Source organism: Seriola lalandi, unplaced genomic scaffold (genome assembly GCF_002814215.2).
Source record: "Seriola lalandi dorsalis isolate HSWRI2012SDOR001 ecotype SW California unplaced genomic scaffold, Sedor1 jcf7180002054386, whole genome shotgun sequence".
NCBI classification, from domain to species: Eukaryota; Metazoa; Chordata; class Actinopteri; order Carangiformes; family Carangidae; genus Seriola; species Seriola lalandi.
The window spans coordinates 193695-209707 of NW_019524939.1; the positions used below are offsets into that span (position 1 = coordinate 193695).

Here is a 16013-nt window from a genome sequence, read left to right on the forward strand (position 1 = left end):
ATATATATATATATATATATATATATATATATATATGATTGTATTGTTCAAACCAGAGGTCAGACAGGAAGTGTTTCAGTTACTTCGTGTGTTAACCGATGTCAGTGCTTCAGTCTCAGCTGGTGACTGACAGCAGCTCAGTGATGAACGTGTGTTTGTTGTGCAGGTGAAGAAAGAGACTCAGCAGCTCAGAGAGTTCGAGGAGGGTTTGGTCAGTCAGTACAAGTTCTACCTGGAGGACCTGGAGCAGACGGTCAGAGGTACACAACCGCAACTACACTCGCACACACAACACGTCAGCCAACACAGCACGGGTGTCACCGGGTGTGTGCTTCATGTTCAGACTGGAAGCAGAAGAAGAAGAAGCGCAGTCAGACGGTGGGTTTCCAGTCGTACCGCGGCCTGGCTGAAGTGGCCGTTCGTTGCCTGTGTGAGCTGCTGCTCGCTCTGCCTCACTTCAACTTCCACAACAACATCATCGTCGTCCTCATCCCGCTGATGAACGATCCTGCCAAGAAGGTGAGAGTGCGTCTGCTCAGGTGGAGCTACGTGTTGCTGCTCATATGTTGTGATGCGTTCAGGTGTCTCTGTTTTACACGTGTCAGACATGTGTTGTGATGCGTTCAGGTGTCTCTGTGTTACAGGTGTCGGACATGTGTTGTGATGCATTCAGGAAGCTCTTCCAGCAGGACAAACAGGGCGGGGCTTCGTTGGCCACTGTGAGGGTCGTCTCCGGCCTCGTGAAGAGCCTCAACTACAACGTCAGACCTGAGGTAAGGAATCAAACGCACCCAAACCACGGTAATACAAACACCAACCAATCAGCAGCATGTCAGCTGATTCCCCCGACCCCACCCCCAGGTGCTGAGGACCCTGCTCAGTCTGAGGATTAAGGAAGTGGAGATGAAGAAGGACATCGAGGCGACGGCACCAAAGAAGAAGTTCATGAACAACAAAGAGAAGAAAAAGAACCTGTCGAGGATGCAGAGGAAGGTATTAAAATTCATTTGCATTTACTAGCATTTATTTGCATTTGTGAGTATTTATTAGTATTTACTAGCATTTACTACTATTTATTAGCGTTTATAAGCATATACAAGCATCTATGAGCATTTACAATGATTTATTATAATTTATTAGCAATTATTGGCATTTATAAGCACGTATTAGCATTTACTAGCATTCATTAGCATATATTAGCATTAGCATGTTGTTGCACCTCTGCATTGAAGCTTTTTAGTTTCAGCTGGAGTCACGTGTGTGGTGTGTGTGTGGCTCTGTGTGTGTGTGGCTCTGTGTGTGTGTGTGTGTGTGTGTGTGTGTGTGTGTGTGTGTGTGTGTGTGTGTCTCTGTCTGTGTGTGTCTCTGTGTTTGTTTGTTTGTGTGTGTGTGTGTGTGTGTGTCTGTCTCTGTCTGTGTGTGTGTGTGTCTCTGTCTCTGTGTGTGTCTGTGTTTGTTTGTTTGTGTGTGTGTGTGTGTGTGTCTGTCTCTGTCTGGTGTGTGTGTGTGTGTGTGTGTGTCTGTGTGTGTCTGTGTGTGTGGCTCTGTGTGTGTGTGTGTGGCTCTGTGTGTGTGTGTGTGTGTGTGTGTGTGTCCTCAGAGAGCAAAGAGAAGAAGATCAAGCTGGTGAGTCGAAAGCTCCAACAAAATTTGAATATGTAAAAGTTTATTAATCAAAGGAACGAGAAACTTATCAGAGAGAGACACACACACACACACACACACACACACACACACACACACACACACACATACATACACACACACCCACCCACCCACACAGAGAGAGACACACACACACACACAGACACACACACACACACATACATACACACACACCCACCCACACAGAGAGACACACACACACACACACACACACACACACACACACACACACACTGTACTGATTGTGATGTCACTTCCTGTCAGTTTTGCTCACCTGATCAACCTGGAGTTCTTTGACGACCTGCTCAACGTGTTGCAGAACCTCATCCAGTCAGGAGTAAGTATTCACCTTGGCCCTGCCCCTTTACTCCACCCCTTACTTTCAGTCCAGTCACAAACTGATTGATGATGTCATCTCTGCAGGATCTGACCAACCGGGAGAGTCTCCACTGTATCCAGACTGTCTTCACCATCCTGTCAGGACAAGGTGTGTGTGTGTGTGTGTGTGTGTGTGTGTGTGTGTGTGTGTGTGTCTGTGTGTGTGTGTGTCTCTGTGTGTGTGTGTGTGTGTGAGAGAGAGAGAGACATACACTGATTATACATTTTGAAAAAGCCAGTTTATTTTGAAAGGTCATCTTTCTTCGTGTGTGTGTGTGAGATCAGGTGACGTCCTGAACATCGACCCTCTCACCTTTTACTCTCAGCTCTACAAGATGCTGCTGCGGCTGCACGCAGGTACACACACACAGACACCTCAACGCATCACAACGTGGTATGGTGAAAACTGTTGAACATGAATCAGTCTGTCTGACCCAGGGGTGCCCAATGATGACATCATCATTGTGCTGCGGTGCCTGGATGCCATGCTGACACGACGCAGGAAGCAGGTGACCCTGCAGAGGGCGATGGCATTCGTGAAACGACTGAGCACGCTCAGTCTGCACGTACTGCCCAACGCCAGCGTGGGGATTCTCGCTGCCAACAGATCCACCTGCATGTGAGTCACTGTGTGTGTGTGAGATCATTGACTTTTTAAATGAGGATGGATCCTGGTTCAGTTTAATGTGGATGATACCTATTGTACCTGTCTAAATTGTGTGTGTATGTGTCAGTCATTCCCTAAGTGTGACTTCCTGTTGGATAACGAGGTTCAGGGCAGCGGCTTCTACCTGCCAGAGCTGGACCAACCTGAACACTGCAACGCTCAGAACACAGCTCTGTGGGAGCTACACACACTGCAGGTACACACACACATTCACTCGCTCACTCACTCACTCACTCGCTCCTCACTCACTCGCTCACTCACTCACTCACGTGTTACTTCCTGTGTGTCCACAGAGACATTTCCACCCGGTGGTTCGGCAGTTTGCGTCTCACCTGTGTCAGGGAGCCCCCAGCGAGGGGGCGGGGTCACTTGGAGCGAAGCTGAGTCGCAGGTATGAAAAGCTGATGATCAGGTGTCTCTGTGTCTTACCTGTCTGTCACCTGGAGGAACTGCATTGATATTGCAGATCTGTGTTGTTTAATGGCGTTACCGCAACCTGATCACGTTAGTAAGAAGCAGTATTGACATGTTATACCTCGTTAGCTGAGATACATGAATTCAGATTTACCAGCATCGTAAGCGGTGGTGACTCCCAGCCTTTGAAGAGTCCCACTGCCTGTCTGTTCCTCCGTTATTTATATTATTTTAGTCTGGAAGTGTCCACACATAAAACATCTAATTTTTCTTAAAGAATTCCAGGTTTTGGATGTTGTCTTCCGAAGTCTTTGCAGACTGTCCAGCGTAGTGATTCGCAGCACATCTTTCATTTTGGCCTCTTCCCTCCTCCCGGCTGCCTGACAGGGTGTACGCTTGTTTTCTGCTCCAGTCCAGCTTGTGAAAGTGGTTTGGCACTATCGTCTTCTGGTTCAGGATCGAACCGATAAGGCAGAACTGTAGCTGCCACAAACATTTGTTTACACGAGACGTGCAAAATGTGTCGTTGCCATGGTTGTTGCCGGAAAGCAACTACTTGTTGTACTACTACAGTTGATTGGTTACCAAGACTGTAATGATGAGCACTAAAAATGGTCGTAACAGGTCCTCTTTAATGGTGAGTGTTGACTTCCTGTCCAGGTGTCCAGTGGAGCTGTTTGGTGATTACAGCGTCAGAGACATGACCTTTAACCCCCCGGTGGCTCCGCCCAGCACCAAGAAGAAGGTAGAGGAACCAAACGCACCTTCATACATTGATGATGGTGTTAATGTTGACCTTTGACCTCCTGTTTCACACCTGAACGTTGATCAAAAAAATGTTTTCCTCTTCAGGATAGATTCTCAGGCGGAGCGACGCTGCTCGACCCCGAGCTGCAGAGACAAGTCCAGAGCGTCCTGACTGCTGAGGACACTCAGCTGGACTTTACTGCTACACACACACCGACCCAGCACTGACACACACACACACACACACACACACACACACACAAACAAATCTTTTCTAACAAATGTAAAAAACGTGACTTTTAAAAATTACAGTTTGACCTTCAAAATAAAAGCCTCCTCTCTAAGTTAATGAATGTAATAATCAGATGATATTGATCTGGTGTTTTATTCTGAAACTGGTTCTTTGCGTTGATGTAAATAATTAGAAAGTGTGACGGTCTCTGTGGTGGAGGTCTGGTCTCTGTGGTGGAGGTCTGGTCTCTGTGGTGACGTCTGGTCTCTGTGGTGGTGGAGGTCTGGTCTCTGTGGTGAGGTCTGGTCTCTGTGGGGAGATCTGGTCTCTGTGGGGAGGTCTGGTCTCTGTGGTGACGTCTGGTCTCTGTGGTGGAGGTCTGGTCTCTGTGGGGAGGTCTGGTCTCTGTGGTGACGTCTGGTCTCTGTGGTGGAGGTCTGGTCTCTGTGGTGACGTCTGGTCTCTGTGGTGGAGGTCTAAGCAGGTTAAATGTACGGTGGCCCTAAAGCTGAAAACATCTCATCAGTTTGACAACACATGAGCTTCAAATACTCACAGCACAATGGAAGTGTTTCCAAGGGATAGAAAAAAGTGACTGGACCGAAGGCTCAGCTAACAGCAAACAAACTCACCTGTAGCTCGCTAACAGCTAGCCATCGTCATAACTTCAAGTCAGGAAGTATTGAACGAGTGCCCCCGAGGTCCGTCACTTTTTTGCGTCCCCTGGAAACACTAATGTTGTGTTGCATGAATTTGCAGCTCATGTGTTGTTAAACTGATGGATGTTTGTGTTTTGAGCTTCAGGGCCACCGTAGAGATGACAGTGGATCTTTAAGATCATTATAAAACTGTTGGTCACTATATCAGATTCAGATCCACCTGTAACCATCATTCACTTCATTTATCTTTTTGACTCTCTGACCAACTGCCAAAAATAATAATGTATTATTATTAATGATATTAGCTAGTTTTCAGACTCTTCTCTGACCCTCCGGCCTCACCGTACACCCACTGTTTGACCTCGTCTATTTCCTGGATCAACACAGTTTCACCTGTGGAAAGTCAGGTGAGTCATGAGTCTTTACTGAATCAGGAAGGTGTTTATCCACCCGCCCCACGCTGTCCCAGCCCAGCTCTATGTCGTGCTGCAGCTGCTTGTGGAGGTCGTCCAGCTGCAGGTCTTCCTTCTTCAGATCCCAGGTGAAGTGACTCTGCAGCTGCTGCAGCCGGGAGCAGATGTCCTCACCTGCGTCACTGCAACACATGAAATGCTCATCACGCTGCTGAAGTCGGCGACACCTTCATTTTTACTTAGTGATGGTAGAAAGGGAATCAAACCGCAGAAGTTGTGGTTATCTGTTGTTCCCGTTTACTTATAAACATGTTGAGAACATGTGACTTCAGAAGTCAAGTTCACATGTTTTTGTCCTCTCTGGCCTTCCATACAGATTACTAACAGGCATTTGTATCTGGAACTGTAGTTTCATAAACTTGTGCAGTTTGTTTTCTGCCTGTGAACTTTGTGTGATGATGTCACAGTGTCAAGAGACAGGGAGAGAGGGCAGGATCTCCAGCTTCTGACCAATCAGTGTCTTTGGAATTCAGCTACACCTTTTTGAATGCTATGGTGTTTCACATGTTCCATAGTGGTTCTGTGTGTAACGTACAGCACAAACACTGAGAGAACCAGAACCCACATGGTTATAATAATGGATGTCTCTCTCTCTCTCTCTCTCTCTCTCCCCCATTTCAATGTTCAGAGAGACTTCATCAGAAAACAATGTCTTGAAACTGGAAAAGTGAGATGACATGTCCCCCTCCTCCCCTTCCCCGTGTACTTAATAATCTCATCTCTATACAGACGAAACCAAAGTAACGATGCCTTCACTGTCTCCACTGACGCCTCGTACAGAAGAGAATTAGACAGGAGGACAACTTAAAAACTCTCTGTGAGGAGCAGCAGCAACACAACTCTGTCTCAGACACAAAACCACCACAGAGACATAATCAGTCAGACTCCACAGTAACTGTACAAACATCGATCTGAAACTACAGCAGGTCACTGTAACACACCTCCAACAACATGGGGACAGTGACGGCAACAGCAGCATTTATTTGAAGTTGTGTGACAGTGAGAAACAGGTTAGTGTTTTTAAATCTACATTTAAGACGCATGTCACTGTTTCAGCAGAGTGATTTATGCTTCAACATACGTAAATTAAAATGACACATTAATGAGGTTTAACTAATGTCTAATATCAGAACACTGACCAAACCAAATAAATCGCATTCAGGTTTAATGATAAGTTGTTAATGCTCTAACTGCAGATGTGACTTCGTCTACATTTACTCATGTGTCACATACTTTTATCCAAAGAGACTCACAGTGAGCCTCATCACTAAAGCTTCGGTGGAGTAGGAGACCTTGGTATAAGGATTCAGTTCTACTTTTAATATTCATACATCTATTCAATAAGTGAAGGTAACCAGGTAAACTGATGATAAAATGACTTCTAACTGATGACAGGTGCAACAGTACAGCAGTGATTATAACAAAGTGCACTCAGATGTCTCTACAGCTCCATGCGCAGTGTACACAGAGCAGACAGGTACTTGTCATTGTCTTCATCACAGTCCAAAGCTTTCTCATAAAATTCAGCAGCTTTCTTCTTGTCATCTTCAGCTTTTGCCAACACAGCCAGCAGAGCGTAGGCCTGGCCGTCGTTCCCGTCTTCTGAGAGACGTCGCTCTGCGATCTGCTTCAGCCTCTGGAGTAAAAACAGGAGGAACAAGAGCTGAAGATGAATTTATGTTTGATATCACACTACACCTGCCTTCAGACAGCCATCAGACAACACTGACGACGTTGGCCACTATTAAGAACTCTGATGACTCTAACGACTCTAAATTTAACGAACAGACGTTTCATTTTGTTTTGAAATGAAAACCAGGTAGATGTTAAAACCCAATGTTGGCTGATTGACATTTAGCAGACGTTGGGTTTTCCTCACAACTAGAACATCTGTATTTCATACGTCATAAGACGTGTGGAAGAAGTTTGATTTTGGCTCCTTAACAACACAACTTAAAACTAATTAAATATCAGTATCAGCTGTCGTCAGTGTTGGTGGTCGGCTGGGTGCCTGCAGGGACTACATTCAAATTAAAACAAAAGGTTTATGTGTTAATTCAAATTAGTTACAGCTCCAGTGAGATTTATCTGCTGTCTCTAGTGGACAAAAACCATCCTCCCTTGCTATTGTCACTGCGTAATTCTCCTCTGACCCGACTCCATCAAACAGGACAGTGAACATTCACCTGCTGCTAACTCAGTAACATGACTTGTAAAAAGGCAAAAGCCTCATTGTCAGCTTTGTCACATTTCCTGATGGACTGCTGCTGCTGTGGGTCATTCACTTCATGTCTTGCCTTAAGAAAGACACGATGTTGTCAACAGCGATGAGACACATGGTGTCCCACTTGTACCATGGCTGTACAGTATCCACTGTTGCTTTACCGTTTGGGTGCAAAATGCTTACTGGGTCATTCTGAGTGGCTGAGCAAGAATGTCCTGTTTTCTCAGTGGAGAATGGGAGAGACTAAACAGTAGAGTGATCTCTAATACTAGAGTTATAATAACCTTCATTATGTAAGACTGCATTAGCAGGTCTGTGAAACCTGATGCTTACCTTTGCGCATAGTTTGGACTCCCGTGTCTTCGATGTTAATAGCAGTCCCTGTTGGGTGAATGAAACACGGGCCAATGTTAGGTTCAGTCAAGCCAGATAACAAAACGTTCTCCTGGGTATCTTGAACTTGCTTTGTAGTAAAGGCCCCTGGAGCAATCTTAACCAGATGCCCAAATCACCTCAACTCGCTTGTTTCAATGCAAAGGAGCAGCAACTCTACTCTGAGCTCCCCCCAGATGGCAGACCTCCTCACCCTATCTCTAAGACTGAGCCAGACACCCCTATGGAGGAAATCCATTTCAGCAGCTTGTATCTGTGATTTCATTCTTTTGGTCACTAACCAATTATATGACCAGAGGTGAGTGTTTAAAAGAAGGTGGACTGGTAAATCAAGAGCTTAGCTCTCTGTTTCTGGCCCAGCCCCCTCTTCACCACAATGGTCTGGTGCAGTGTCTGCTTTACTGCTGCCAATCTCCCGCTCCATCCTAACCTCACTCATGAACCAGTCCCAACTGAAAGAGATCAATCCACCGATGACCCTCATCTCAGAACAAATGGATTGATCATTTTCTTTTGTAGTTGTGATAAGTTCAATCTGTGAATGTGAGTGTGTAGTCCAAATGTATTACAAATGACAAATTGTGTTAGCAACACACATGCAGACATAAACCTACCTGGGTGTAGTGATCGATCGCTTCAGCCTCCTTTTTGGTGTGATAGAAATGAAAGTCAGCATAGCGCTGATGGACAGCCTGACAAATGCTGTTTTCTGACTCTGACTCTAACATCTTCAAGCCCTGCTGGAACAGCTCCTCAGCCCTGACAGAGACAGAAATAATGGTGATTAGTCCAAGAAAAGAAAGACAGACAGACAGACAGACAGACAAGTACCTGCTGAAGTCCTTTTCCTCTCCATACAGCAGTGCCAGATCAGCAATTGCAAGGAGAAATGAAGTCTTTATCTTGACAGCTTCCTCAAGGTGGTGAATACACAGGCGCCTCCACTGCTTCACTCCTATTGTAGCGCAGTAGAACATAGGGTAGATTAGAGTTTTTATGGCATAGCAAATTACTTTTAGACCGACGTGTGTGTGTGTGTGTGTATACTTTGGATGTTGGAGGGTTTCTTGGTCTGCTCAGCAATCTTCTTATTCTTGTAGCACAGAGCCAGCTGATGGTGGAGGAAGGCTGACTGACTGGTCCTCTTCAGTGCTTTCTCCAGCAGATCAATGGACCGCTCAATTTCACCCTGGCACATGGTCAGATATGAACAGATCATTTTTAGGTCAGAAAGAACATTTCCAGTAAAGTATTTCAGTGGCTCAGCATCTGGATGCCTCAGGACTCCGGTGGGATTATCCCATCTGACCTGGGAAGCAGCACTTCCTGAATCCCCCAAGAAGTGCTGGAGGATGTGTCTCAAAGGAAGGACTTCCTGAATATTCTGTTTAGCTTCCTGCCACCATGGCCGAGATCCAGAATAAATGGATGGTTGGAAATATAAGAGAAGTTCTACCTAATTCTGACCTACCTGACTGCGAAGGTACTTGGCAATATAGCGGGTGACATGAGGGTTTTCTGGACCGATCTTCAGTGCTCTCTCTACCAGGCCTCAGCCTCTTGGTGTTTCCGGTAGCCGACCAGCTTCAGAGCCAGCATTGACATCAGGACCCCATCATCAGGGTTGATGTCCAGGGCTCTGCGGAGCTGTTTAGTGGCCGGGGACTCCTCAGATTCCAGGGGTTTTTGGCAACCTGCCTGTAAATGAGACTCTGGTCAGTTTACTGTTTCAAATTCTTGGGCTGAGAAATCTTCTATCAGCTTCAGTATTTCAGGTTGGTATTCCCTACAATAAAGATAGTGAAACCACGTTATTTTGTTTCATAGACAAAAGAACTCCCCCACAATTTTTCACACCTGGGGATGACCCTCCCCCAGGGACCTTACTGACCAGTGACTGTTGGTCATTGTGTGAGATGTGACCCCCTTGGGGGTCAGACAAACAAAACCAGCTTGTTCTCTCTCTCTCCTCTCCCTGGCTTGCCTAGGAACAACATCTCTGTGCAGCAGCATCAGGTCAGCACTTGGGACAATAGGTTGCCTGCAGGCCTGCTCACAGCAGACCACAGCACTCTCTCACTCTGCTCTTCAACAGCAGCGACACGAGTGAACGAGTACTTCATCGCCAGCAGCCACGACGCACAGGACTCTTAACCTTTGGCAATGTACATGTTTGGTTAATGTATCCACTTAGCTCAATGTTTGTAAGGTTTGCTTAGGTTCTGGTTAGCCACACTGTTGACTTGATACTCATATGTTCAGACACATACCTGTAGCACATCCCAGCGCTAGGACTTGCATGCAGCTAACACCCTTTTTAACCTGGCACACTTTTAGTCTACATGTGGAGTTACTGATTAATGTTAATATTTTAAATATTAAGATTTTCTTGATTTATGATGGCCAATACAACCAATGCCCAACATAATGGTGCCCTGTATGAGGCTGAGTACCAATGACGAACAATCCATAATCACTGATGGATCCCCCAACTCAGTGTGCCAGTTTGGTGCAACATGTTTTAATTTCATTCACTGTCATCACTTTCATTAGAAAACTTACTGCTTCTGTGCGGGAAAGGGCGATAGCAAGGCCAGCGTTCCACTCGCTGTCATCAGGCTGCAGCTCCAAAGCTTTGCAGAAACAGTCAATGGCTTTGGGATAGTAAGACCTCGAAAACTTGAGGTAGGTCCACGCCTTTTCTCCATACACCTCTGTGTGGAGGACTGTAGAGGAGCCAGTAGGATACTTCACCTGTTGAGAGAGAAGGAAGAACGAGTCCACAGTTGAAACCAGTCCTAATACAAGTTCCTCAGAGCAGTGTCTGGATACTCACCAGTATGTTGTCAACTCTCTGACAGTAGCTTTCTGACTGAGTGTAGTCTCCGGTGTGATACTTCAGCCAGGCCAGGTCTCCATACGTCACGATGAGCCGCTGCTCACTCTCCTGGCCATAACACTCTCTGGTCTTCTCTTCTGATTGGTTGAGAAGTGACACCGCATCCTTTGGCCGATCCTGAAGATACCTGAGGACAGATATATGACAGAGGTGGAAATCACGTTCAGTTCAGTTTAACGACAGTAAGTTAGTTAACATTAAGTGAACACATCACAGTTTAAATACTGGGTGAGCTAATCGACGGCTGCTAGTGCTGCTTTAGTTTCTAAAGGAAGAACTCATTAGTATAAACCACCACAGTAAAACAAACCCAGGAAAAAGAGCTTTTGCACACTGGTCTGTTCTGTCTGTGTAACTCCTGTGTTTGTAACTCTCAGCCAGGTGAGCGGACACTGGAGCTACTCTACCTGACGTAAGCCAAGAAGCTATAGGAGCGAGCCACGGCACCCCGCTGTCCCAGCTGAAGCTCTATATGGTCCTGGAGTCGAGTGCTGAGGTTTTCCAGCTCTATGTCGTCCTTTCTCAGATCCCAGGTGAAGCGACTCTGCAGCTGCAGAAGTCTGGAGTGTAGAGCGCTGCGAGAATCACTGCGAGAGAGTCGTGAAGAGAAGCTGACCACCAGTGAAGGTACATACACATCTGGACTGGGCTGACCCTGACACATCGACCTGGTTTCCAGTGGCAGGTGTCCTGTCAGTAATTTACAGATATCTCTTTAGAGTGCTAACTCGAGCTGTAATAGAGCTACTAAGAGATACTGGTAGAGAGCTAATACTGCCCTCTATAGGCAGAACACAGCAACTACAGAAACTGTGATGACTTTCATTCACTTTTCGTTTCACTTTTGTCTTTTTAGGCGGATTTATTCCAAACAGATCATTACGATAGAACCTATACTACAGCTGCACCTATGTCTCTGGATCTACCAACAAACTGTTTGTTAAATAAAATGAATTCTCGGTTTATTAGTATTTACAAGTGTTTCTGTGTTTGGATCAGTTTCTATCAGTCTCAGTACAATTAATATTGATATCAATATAATACATTAATTTACTATTATTACATTCAACAAAAAATCTTTAATGAGTGGAACTCCACTAATCAACTCAACATTAAACTCTGATAACTGCTGCAGAGACAGGGACGTTTAGTTTATAGTGTGATCTGTGTCACTGAAGAGACATTCAGGTACTGTCAGACAGACTAATACTGATTTTATGATGATGTATCACAGACTGATTCACTGCTTTTATTTTTTAGTTTCATATGTTAAACTGAAGCAAACTCACCTCATGATGAAATGTTCCAAGTTCAGACTCAGCTGGAAAACAGAAATCACCCGAACAAGGTCTGATGATGATGAGGATGAGTTTATAGATCTAACTGCTTCATCAGCTCAGAGACTGAACAGAAATTCAGACCTGAGATCAGACAAAGAAACGAAACTGAAACAGTCTAATGATGGCTTCACTGCTCCCTCTGAAATCATGTAAAGAAGAGAGTTGAGATAGATGACAAAGATGTTGATGATTTACCACAGAAGAAAACCTGTGTATCTTTCTTAGAGTGAATACTGACACAGTCTCATCTCACATCAAGATGATTTCATGTGGAAGCCACAGACTGGGGTTGTTTTTTTGTCTCTTTGTGGTTGTTTTCTGTGTCACTGATCCTAAACTGCACGAGTATCAGTTCATATTTTCAGCAGCAAAAACATTTCTCCTTCAAGCTTTTTGGATGAAGCATGTATTCAGTCTTTGTAACATATTGCACAGTCACATCTGCAGATTTGAGAACAATCTTTATCCACCAATAACCCTGAAACTATTAAAATCAGTGAGGTGTTGTAGTGACTTCTACCAACCGCCAGATGTCGCTGTGCTACTGAGTTTAAAATCACAACGCTTCACTGAGATGCCTTCAAAGACCTTCAGTAACACACCAGCCTCCTTCAGTTTCTGCTGGTTTTAGTGTTTGATGGTCAGACTCAGTTGATGAGCTCTGATCCACAGTGATCAGGTTAAGTTGCTTTTAGTGCTGAACGCATTTGTGATGATACGGATATGAAACCATCACACACCACCATCACCTGGTGTTTTTTCCACCGTCATCAGCCTCCTGAACAAGTGTGAGTTCTGTAGGAAAACACCTGAGTTTCAGTCACTTGGAGATTCTTTGATAACAATGTACAGGAGCACAAGTGGTTATTATCACTGCAAGGCTTCACCATGTGGCTGTTTTCAGTTACTGCAGTTGTGCTGTTTGGCTCAACTGGTAGAGCTCGTACCACTCAGGGTAAGTCTGTGGGTTCGAGTCCGACCCATGGTCCTTTGTTACATATAATTCCCTCTCTCCTCCCAACTTTCCTGTCACTCTCTCACTGTCTCTATATGAATAAAGGCAAAGTAAAATGTGTAAAAACATGAAGAAGTAAAAGAGAGAACATTACATCTATTCTAGCATCTGTATACTGTCCTCCTGTCAAGGTTTAAAGCTCAAACGTTCGTTTTTAAGGCTGCGATGGTTCAACACAAACCATCTCTTGTTTTAAATGAAGCGAGAGATAAAGGAGTGTGGAGGCGTCTCTTACTAATGAGGCATCACATAAACACTGGACATCAAACTTCAGAAACATCTTCACATTCAGCTTCTAAATCTAGATTTGAATTCATGTTTATCTGTAGTTTTACTGCATCTTAATTCATTTCATCTTATGTAAAATATGATTCTTATAATTCTTAGTTACCGCAGTTGTGCTGTTTGGCCACCAGAGGAAGCTGAGCACCAGAGGACTGTTCATTCTTCCTCCAGTCTGTTTGAGATTCATATTCATATGTTATTCATTTATATTCAGTTGATGTTTGAAGATTGTGTGTTTTCTTTAGAACCACACAGGAGAACATGTCTCCAGTCCGTCCTCAGGACTCATCCCCTCAGCACAGACAGGACTCCACAGCTTCATACAGATCGACCTCTGACATGTGACCAGCACAGACCCTGGAGACCTGGAGACCAGCAGGGAAGTGGAGGAGGCGCTTTCTCTCCTTATAAGGGCATGTGGGTGTGGAGCAGAGGTTGTGGGCGGGGCCAGAGCTGATCTGATAGAAGAGCAGCTGTGATGATGAAACTCACCCATTTAGCTGCGACTCTCAGACTGAACATACCATGGATCTCTCTGATGGCAGGATGTTGCTGCAGCCTCTCTGGACCTTCCTCCTGGGACACTCCTCCCTCCTGCGCTCGCCGTTCTTCCCCGTCTTCTTCTCCGTCTCCGTCTACCTGTCCTTCTGCCTGCCCTTCCTGCTGCTGGACTTGCTGTCCTCCAGGTGGGCCCTGGTGCGCAGGTACAAGCTGCAGCCTCAGAGCTCCGTTAGCTGGGCCTCAGTGCAGAGCTGCCTGACTCTGACACTTTACAACCACCTGGTCTTCATCTTCCCGCTGACCGTGATGCACTGGTACCTGAGGCCAGTCCACCTGCCCGAGGAGGCCCCGCACCTCCCCCGCCTGCTGGCTCAGGTGCTGGTCTGCCTGCTGCTCTTCGACTTCCAGAGCTTCATCTGGCACCTGCTGCACCACAGAGTCCCCTGGCTGTACCGCACCTTCCACAAGGTCCGTACCTGTTCACCTGTTCACCTGTGATCAGCTGCTGCTCATCACCTCCTCTTCTTCACCTGATCTTCTTCACCTCCTCTTCATCAGCTCCTCTTCTTCTCCTCCTTGGAGTCTGGAGAGACTTTGTACCTAGAGCTCAAATTATTGATCAAGTAATCAGTTAAGTCTCCTGACAGAAGAAATGATCATTTATTGATAATTGATTGATTATTAAAAATACCAACTTCTTTTTTTTCCTGAACCTCTTTCAGATTCTTGATCCAGCAGATAAACAATGAAATGCCATTATGATCAATCAATCAGTAATCTATTGTCTGTGGCTCCGCCCTCATGTTTCTTCTTCTCCTGCTCCTCAGGTGCACCACACCTTCACTTCCACCTCCGCCCTGACCACTGAGTACTCCGGGGCCTGGGAGACTCTCTGCCTGGGCTTCTTTGCTGCCGCCAACCCCCTCCTGCTGGGCGCCCACCCCCTCACCGAGCTGGCCTTCTTCCTGCTCAACATCTGGCTGTCGGTGGAGGACCACTGCGGCTACGACCTGCCCTGGGCCACCCACCGTCTGGTGCCGCTGGGGCTGTACGGGGGTGCCCGCCACCATGACCTCCACCACCTCAAGTCCAAGTGCAACTACGCCCCCTACTTCACCCACTGGGACCGGCTGGCCGGGACACTGTGCACGGAACAATGAGCGGTGAAGGACCAGATTCTGGACTGAAAGTCCTGGACACTTTTATTTACACTTGTTAATATCTATTTATTTACGCGTGTATTTATTTATGAAAATGTAGCAGTTTTAAATGTTTCATTATTATATAACTTATAATATAACTTATTATATAAGTTTTATTTACTTAAAACAAGAAGGAGACGAATCATTTTGATCAAAGGAAACATGTTCCATGTGGAAACAGGAGATATATACATATAGAAACTGTATATATTTATATACTGTATATACAGAGAGACTGAATCATTGCACTATGACAGAACCAGAACTGCAGGAAAACTTGTTTTGCAGTGCATTATGGGTATTAATTAATGTTATTGAAACATGTTCTGGTGCAGCTGAGTCGTTAAAGAAATCTTTAACGCGACAGAAGAAATGTTCATATTGAACAAACCTGCTGAATCTTCTGTATTCAAATATTAATGAAATGTTGTAATAAGCTACAAGTCAGTGATTCTGTTCCAGAGTCAGAGGATCGGCTTCATTTAAGGTGGAACACAGGAAGTGAGATGAGAGAGGTGATGAGGATGAAGCAGGTGATGAGGATGAGGCAGGTGATGAAGATGAGGCAGGTGATGAAGATGAGGCAGCGATAAGGATGAGGCAGGTGATGAAGATGAGGCAGGTGATGAAGATGATGCAGGTGATGAGGATGAGGCAGCTGATAAGGATGAGGCAGGTGATGAAGATGAGGCAGCCGATAAGGATGAGGCAGGCGATGAGGATGAGGCAGGTGATGAAGATGTAACTGAATACAAACAGTATTGTGTGAAGTGACAGTCTGTGTCACCGACCAGTGAATAAACTTGTAACAGACACTTTCTGCTTCTTGTTTTGTTCCAGCTACACACAGAGGGGAGGGGGGCCAGGGGCAGGCGAGTCTGTGTGTGTGTCTCTGTGTGTGTGTGTGTCTCTGTCTCTG

General features: G+C 45.6%; 3 protein-coding genes across 4 annotated transcripts in view; 2 read left to right on the forward strand and 1 right to left on the reverse strand.

The window, feature by feature from the left end:
- Nucleotides 1-4220, forward strand: part of noc3l (NOC3-like DNA replication regulator) — a 6933-nt gene extending 2713 nt beyond the window's left edge. Inside the window, 12 exon segments of the mRNA XM_087174821.1 lie at nucleotides 167-260; nucleotides 344-519; nucleotides 645-773; nucleotides 862-993; nucleotides 1757-2002; nucleotides 2089-2152; nucleotides 2329-2400; nucleotides 2482-2666; nucleotides 2778-2906; nucleotides 3004-3101; nucleotides 3785-3869; nucleotides 3977-4220. Of these exon segments, the coding sequence (XP_087030947.1) occupies nucleotides 167-260; nucleotides 344-519; nucleotides 645-773; nucleotides 862-993; nucleotides 1757-2002; nucleotides 2089-2152; nucleotides 2329-2400; nucleotides 2482-2666; nucleotides 2778-2906; nucleotides 3004-3101; nucleotides 3785-3869; nucleotides 3977-4099 (1533 nt within the window). The 3' untranslated portion in view covers nucleotides 4100-4220.
- Nucleotides 4221-6191: 1971 nt separating this feature from the next.
- Nucleotides 6192-13641, reverse strand: LOC111657182 (interferon-induced protein with tetratricopeptide repeats 5-like). Its single transcript, XM_087174826.1, is given in 11 exon segments — nucleotides 6192-6871; nucleotides 7793-7840; nucleotides 8467-8611; nucleotides 8684-8807; nucleotides 8900-9041; nucleotides 9324-9403; nucleotides 9406-9550; nucleotides 10415-10606; nucleotides 10689-10878; nucleotides 11159-11338; nucleotides 12041-13641. Coding segments are annotated over 11 exon segments (1446 nt in total). The 5' UTR covers nucleotides 12046-13641; the 3' UTR covers nucleotides 6192-6676.
- A 53-nt stretch (nucleotides 13642-13694) lies between these two features.
- Nucleotides 13695-15909, forward strand: ch25h (cholesterol 25-hydroxylase). Of its 2 annotated transcripts, XR_015437447.1 has the most exons (3): nucleotides 13695-14360; nucleotides 14720-15663; nucleotides 15735-15909. XR_015437447.1 is itself a non-coding variant. In XM_023409263.2 (2 exons), exons 1-2 carry the CDS (start codon nucleotides 13917-13919, stop codon nucleotides 15050-15052), a joined length of 777 nt encoding a protein of 258 aa, XP_023265031.1. In that variant the 5' UTR covers nucleotides 13695-13916; the 3' UTR covers nucleotides 15053-15909. The 2 variants fall into 2 exon arrangements, 1 of the variants encoding a protein (XP_023265031.1); XM_023409263.2 differs by having other exon boundaries at nucleotides 14720-15909.
- Nucleotides 15910-16013: the final 104 nt, after the last annotated feature.